Source organism: Laccaria bicolor, genomic scaffold (assembly GCF_000143565.1).
Source record: "Laccaria bicolor S238N-H82 LACBIscaffold_69 genomic scaffold, whole genome shotgun sequence".
Taxonomy (NCBI): domain Eukaryota; kingdom Fungi; phylum Basidiomycota; class Agaricomycetes; order Agaricales; family Hydnangiaceae; genus Laccaria; species Laccaria bicolor.
Genome location: NW_001889940.1, coordinates 18,534 through 25,268, shown reverse-complemented (window position 1 = coordinate 25,268; position 6,735 = coordinate 18,534). Strand labels below are relative to the sequence as shown.

Sequence of the window (6,735 nt, the reverse complement as noted above, 5' to 3'; positions counted from 1 at the left end):
TTCTTATGCTGATCACAGCCCCACACCACTCCCTGTCCCTCACTTCCTTCCTTCCTCCCCCCTTCCTCCTCCCTTCCTTCCTCCTCCCTTCCTTCCTCCCCCCTTCCTCCCTCCCCCCTTCCTCCCTCCCTCCATCCCTTCCTTATCCTGATGACAGCCCCACACCACTCCCTGTCCCTCCCTTCCTTCCTTCCTTCCTCTCCCCCTCCCCCCCTTTCTTCCTGCCCCTTCATTTAACTTAGAAAATAGTAAATTAGATGTATATTTGAATTTTAATATATAAATTTTATAAGAAAGTGTTGATATCCTTTAAGTCAGTGTGAAGAAGTGTATATTAGTGTAAATGTATCTAGCACAAAGAGAAGGTGTTGTATCTGTTGTATTCTGGTCCCATTCCTGTGGATTCCTGAGGACTCCTGAGGAATCCTGTCCCATTCCTGAGGATTCCTGAGGATTCCTGTGGATTCCTGTGGATTCCTGCAGGAATGGGTGGGGCACTGTAAAGTACTGGATTTTCCCCCTATTTTATTGCTATTTTCCATTTGGAAAAAGCGCATATTTCCTTATTTGGAAATGCGCCCTGGACCCTGAAAACAGTGCCCGACATTGTCACTAATAGTGAGCACAACCACTGAGCTCACTGACGTACTCTACAGCCTACGTTGACGACACATCATGACTCTATGGTAAACTGTCCAGTGGGCAACTACCCATTCTGATATAAGATGTATTTTGGCAAAGTATCCATTCTGATTGCTTCAGGTAACAGCACTGGCTGGCTGTGTCCAGGCTGGGTGCATAGTGGTGAGCCTCGTCGCCATCCATGGGTCGTGGTGCCACATGTGGCGTGCACTGTCATCACGTCGGTGTCGCATGTACTGGTCACGTCATCATTCCACGTCTGTCATCGTCCCGTGTCCTGTCTCTCAGCGAGGTGGGTTGGGAAGAAGGTGGGATGGGGGTGCTTACCGTGGTGTTCTAGAACAAACAGGTATGACAAATGACGAATTTCAATTTGTCGTTTGTCATTTGGTTGCCACGTCACTGTTGGTGACATGGCACCTGGCTTCTGTGTTACAGATGTGAGTGGGTGAGGTTGAGGTGAGTTGCTCACCTCGGCTCATCGTCGCCTGCATCCGTTCATAGGCCTCACGCCATTCGTCGGTGATGGGTCATGGGCGTTCATTGCCATTTGTTGACAGCGGTGATGGGCGTTCATTGATGGGGTGGTGGGCCGTCGTTTCCGTCCGACGGTGGTGCTGGGTGTTTGTTCATGGTAGTGGCTGGCGGCGTGGTTGGTATGTTTGCTGATGGTGGTGGTTGGTGTCTGGTTGGTGTCATGGTTTGTATTTGGCGTGTGGTGGTCGTCGTGGGTTGAAGAGAGAAGCCATGTCACACGTTGTGACATTAGCATAATGTTGAGAAGCACACGTGAAAGACCATCATGCCTGGACTTTTGGCTGTAGCCTCTTATTTGTCTGTGTTGAAAACCACTTGTAATAACAAATCATCATCCGTTCTCCATCCATCTCGTTTTTCATGGGGGAATCTCTGGAATGCATACTTAAACATTACAATAACTATAATATATATCTAGTGTGTGTTATATTACACTAGGGAAGACAGAAAAACTCAAAATGAACTGCAGATGCTCATTTCGGAGTTTGTTTAGATATATTTACCAATAGCTTCCACACAAGCAAGACTACAAAAAAACCTTCCATTTGTGTCCACTCTCATCAATGCATTGGAGTTGCCTATGGCAAAAACGTGGCATGCTCTTTGTGTCAGGATAATGGTCACATAGCAAGAGTTAAATATGCTTATCTCACTTGTAAATTACCTGCCAATGTTTATCGCGCAAGTCTGAGCACCATTAGTTGAACAGAAATTAGAAGCAACAGAGAAGATGCTGAAAAAGAAAAGATTTTAGTAAGTGTTCTCTTGACTACCTCATAGCATCTTGATGCACTCAACGCCCTGGGTCAACTCTGCATCCACAAAGATTATTTTTTGACCTTGCTGACACTAGGGATTCACCATGATCATATACTCAGGAATTAAAAACTGTGTGATTGGAATATAGAGAAATTGCTCGAGAAGACATGCGATGCATTGGATGGTAAATACCATGACTGTAAATTAGGTGATTCTATTCAGTTCAAAAGCCTATCTGCCATCCCATTTTTATGATGCACTGTATTTGAGATGTTCGGTACATAGGGGCGAAATCCCTTGTGCATAAAAATCGACAGACCTAATTCTAAAAACTGGCGCTTTGAGCTCAAAACAAGCCTCGCAAAGTCAGGCGAATAGTGTGAAAGCGACATGGAAGCAGAGTTGGTTTAAATTTGATGAGTGAAGATATGCCGTTGATGGAGGTCTTTACCATCCCCCATGAGTTCCGGCAGATTCCAGTGGATTCCAAGAGGAATGTTGGAATTCCATGGAATTCTGACAGAAACCAGTTGGCTGGAGTCTCAGCCATTTTGGTTTCTAATTCCATGGAAATTCCGACAGAATCTGACAGAATCTGGTGGAAAGGGTTGGAATCCAGGAGCCTCCTGGAACAGTTTCCATTGGAATCCATTGGAATTCCAACCAGATTCCATGGAATTCCAATGGAATCCACATTCCACTTAAGTTCCAAAGGATTCCGTTGGAATTCCGAAGAAATGCAGTGATTACAGTTGTTATTATAATATAAAAAATAATGACATGAGCAAGGATTGAACCATAGCCTCAGCAGACATCACATGACTAAAGAAGAGCATGCTTACCACTGAGCCATAGAACCATTATAAGCTGAAGAATTATTACTTTATACAAGTGGCTCTTGGCTGCACCTTCCCAAACGAGCGTCGGCAAACGCCGACACTCGATTTAGTGCCATCAACAAACCCTCAACCCTCTTCTTCCTCAACTACAACCATCCTCCACGATGACCCCCCCCCTCCTCACCACATCGCCTACAACGGACAATGACAACCACAGACAACGACAACCACGGACGATGACAACCACAGATGACGACAACCATGGACGATGACCACCACAGATGACATGACATGACCACCGAATGGCGAACGCGGCCCACCATCAGCACCCACGAACGCCCACAATGGCCCATCACCACCCCCCACCAACGGCGACAAGGAGCCACCAGCACCAGCACCACCCACTAACGACGATGACGGCCCACCAGCAGCAGCCACCGCCATCCACGAGATGACCAGAACGGCACGTCACCAGTCCCCGCAAACGAATGAGTGCCCACCGGATCGTGACGACGACGATGCAGCACGTCAGTGGACGTGCCTCCTCATCTGACGGTGACGACGCACGACGTTGTCACCATCCACATCAGGTATGGTAAGTACCCCCCATCCCTCTTCATCCCAACCAGCTCACGACGACCCAGGACAACAATGCAAACGACAACGACACGTCCACGGCCCATCACCACCTCCCACGAGGACTCCCCACCACCCGACGGCACAACACGACGACACGAGACAACAATGGCACAACAACAACGGTACGCACACACAACACAACGAGACACAACGGTGACGAGGACCACCCAGCAACGGCAACGACAGCCTAGCACCACCACCCAATGGCACGAACCACGACCACATACAAATGGACAATGCCAATGACACACCACGTCGACAACAACAACACATGACAACAACAACAACACAACAACACAACAATGACAACACGACATGATGCGACACGGAAACGACCACCCACGTACGAAAATGACTGCCGATGTATGAAGACGATTGCCCACAACGACGAACGGCATTGCGGCCTTTGTCGTTCCCACAGCACTCCCTCCCCCCTCCCTCCCTCACTCCCCCTCCATCACTCCACTCCCTCCCCCCTCCATCACTGCACTCCCTCCCCTCTCTCACTCCCCCCATACCCTCCCTCTCCCTTAGATTAGTTCAATACTTTTTGTATATAGTTATCAATACAATATGTATGGTCAATCACCACTTTTGTATGAAATTCTAAGGTCTAAGTTACACAAAGTGGTTAGGTAATGGGTGGAGGAGTGATAAATATTGGTTATTCAGGGATTGAAGTTGGAATGTGTTGGAATGAAGTTGGAATGTGTTGGAATGAAGTTGGAATGTGTTGGAATTCCACTTGGAATCCGGCAGAATCTGAGATTCCTACAATTCCGGCAGATTCCGAGATTCCTGTGGATTCCGGCAGATTCCAAATGGAATTCCAACACTCCACCAGATTCTGCCGGAACTCATGTGGGAGGGTAAAGTACAGCGTTGATGTGCTGTCTCCTGGAAATCACCGGTTGTGCTTTGTCATGGATGTATCTGACAGCCGCAATCGGTGGATCTGACACAGGACCCTGGAAAGTCATGTTGAATGCCTGGTCTCAAGCCAAGTGTTGTGATTTCGGAGTTCGAATCACACCCAGATCATGCTTGCCCGCACCAACACTTGTCCTGCAAATCACACCAAATCACACTTTTTGCAGCACGTCCCACGCCAAATCACACTTTTTTCCAGGACAAGTCACAAAACGGACCTGCCAAATCACAGTTTGGATCACACTTTTTGGCAGGTGGGAGACTCGACTTGTCCTGAAATCACACCTCCCACCTAACACTTGTCCTGGACCCTGAGGGTTTTCTCTCATGCTCATACCCTTTCCGTTGCGGCCGCTCGTACTTAGCTCTCCTCTCCCTTACCTTGTAAAATAGATTACCAGGTAGAAGCCTCGTTATTTAAATAAATGAACTTCACTTCCACTCAGCTCACAAGTTATTTCCAGAATCAAGGTTTGGTAAGCCCACCTCCCGGAAGACTTACAAAATTTACTCTGTGAGTTCTGGCTCAAATTTTATGATCTTGGGCTTTACTTGATGCTGACTACTACAGGGAGCGCCTCCCGAGTTTAGGAAATGGAACGCCCATCCGTTCAATTTTGGCATTCGGTTTTGTGGTGAAACCATGCCCATAAGCAGAAATTGAGATAGCAAAGTAAGTTCTTGATCGATTTTTACGTTCTTAGGCTCTACTTGACCTAAATTGCATCAGGAACAACCTCCCGAGTTTTCGAAACATAGCGCCTAGCCGTTCAAAGTCGGCGTTCGGTTCTGCAAAGCAATACGGTCTATTACCAGAAATTGAGGCTTACAGGTAAGTTCTTTCTCGATTTTTACGTTCTTGGGCTCTACTTGACCTAAATTGCATCAGGAACAACCTCCCGAGTTTTCGAAACATAGCGCCTAGCCGTTCAAAGTCGGCGTTCGGTTCTGCAAAGCAATACGGTCTATTACCAGAAATTGAGGCTTACAGGTAAGTTCTTTCTCGATTTTTACGTTCTTGGGCTCTACTTGACCGGAATTGCTTCAGGAACAACCTCCCGAGTTTGCGAAACATAGCGCCTAGCCGTTCAAAGTCGGCGTTCGGTTCTGCAAAGCAATACGGTCTATTACCAGAAATTGAGGCTTACAGGTAAGTTCTTTCTCGATTTTTACGTTCTTGGGCTCTACTTGACCGGAATTGCTTCAGGAACAACCTCCCGAGTTTGCGAAACGTATCGCCTCACAGTTCAAAGTCGGTGTTCGGTTCTGCAGAGCAATGAGGTCTCTTATCCTAAATTGAGGCTTACAGGTAAGTTCTTGCTCGATTTTTACGTTGTTGGGCTCTACTTGACCGAAATTGCATCAGGAACAACCTCCCGAGTTTGTGAAATATGGCGCCCAACCGTTCAAGTTCAGTGTTTGGTTCTGTGGGGAAATAAGGTCTCTTGCTGGAAATTGCGGCTCACACGGAAGTTCTTATCGTATTCTATGTTTTTGGGCTCAATTCAACAGGAATTGCTTCAGGAGTGATCTGCCAAATTAATGAAATTTGGCACACCCTTGTTCAACTTTAGCATTCGGTTTTGTAGAGAAGTATGGTATATATTACTAATGTGGCTGAGTACAGTATGTGTGTATGACCAAGTAACGAGAGGCTCGACAAAAAAAATGAAGAAATAAAAAGAAAAGACAAAGAAAAAAAGTTAATGATACAACGAAAGCATGATTAATTTTTAAGTGGCCATAATGACATCCCCAGAGGAGGGAGCACTAGACTCAGGGCAAGGGCCACCTACCTTGCCCTTCTTCTGCCGCTTTGTTTGGAGTTTGCGATGAAGCTGCGGCATTGAGAACGTAAGACATGTATCTTCAAGAACTTGGACAGCTTGCAAGGCCGTAAGCCCAGTGCTAATGGAGGTCTCTATTCGACTGATGAAAAACTGAAATTGAGACCATTTTTGATGGGCCTGAAGAGGCAGATTAATGTTGTGTTGAGAGGTGAACAATGTGAAAAAAGACATACAGTGGTGTTTTGGTGAGGACGCCATGCAGCATGGTGTCCCTTGTTTGACCACTTGTCCTTGCAAGAACCCCATTCAGTCTCCACCATCTGCAATGGAGGCTTGCGACCAACTCCCTCAATAGCCATGCCCTCATCCCAGCACTTCCAGAGAGAGCTGACATCAGAAAATTCACCCAAATTGCCTGGGCCCCAACAATCCCAAAGAAAATCGGGATGGACAACCAGACTGAACAGAGCCTGCCATCCACATGATGACACAGAAAAGTCAGGGTAAGCAGTCATTGTAGTCTGGTCAGACACAAATGCTGCTGCTGGGGGAAGAATGATGTCGAAGGGGGTGGGCGGTGCCAAGGGACCAGGTGAGAG

At 47.0% G+C, this 6,735-nt stretch overlaps 3 protein-coding genes across 3 annotated transcripts; 2 read left to right on the top strand and 1 right to left on the bottom strand.

The window, feature by feature from the left end:
- Window positions 1-3,369: 3,369 nt before the first annotated feature.
- On the top strand, window positions 3,370-3,607 carry LACBIDRAFT_315226 (uncharacterized protein; the record flags this gene model as incomplete). Its single annotated transcript, XM_001889558.1, has 2 exons — window positions 3,370-3,372; window positions 3,422-3,607. 2 exons carry the CDS (start codon window positions 3,370-3,372, stop codon window positions 3,605-3,607), a joined length of 189 nt encoding a protein of 62 aa, XP_001889593.1.
- Window positions 3,608-4,771: 1,164 nt separating this feature from the next.
- Window positions 4,772-5,876, top strand: LACBIDRAFT_334738 (uncharacterized protein; the record flags this gene model as incomplete). The annotated part of the gene is made up of 8 exons (XM_001889557.1): window positions 4,772-4,822; window positions 4,918-4,981; window positions 5,004-5,019; window positions 5,077-5,178; window positions 5,236-5,337; window positions 5,395-5,496; window positions 5,600-5,655; window positions 5,713-5,876. The coding sequence occupies 8 exons, from the start codon at window positions 4,772-4,774 to the stop codon at window positions 5,874-5,876; spliced, it is 657 nt and encodes a 218-aa protein (XP_001889592.1).
- Window positions 5,877-6,079: 203 nt separating this feature from the next.
- On the bottom strand, window positions 6,080-6,651 carry LACBIDRAFT_315224 (uncharacterized protein; the record flags this gene model as incomplete). The annotated part of the gene is made up of 2 exons (XM_001889524.1): window positions 6,080-6,313; window positions 6,370-6,651. 2 exons carry the CDS (start codon window positions 6,649-6,651, stop codon window positions 6,080-6,082), a joined length of 516 nt encoding a protein of 171 aa, XP_001889559.1.
- Window positions 6,652-6,735: the final 84 nt, after the last annotated feature.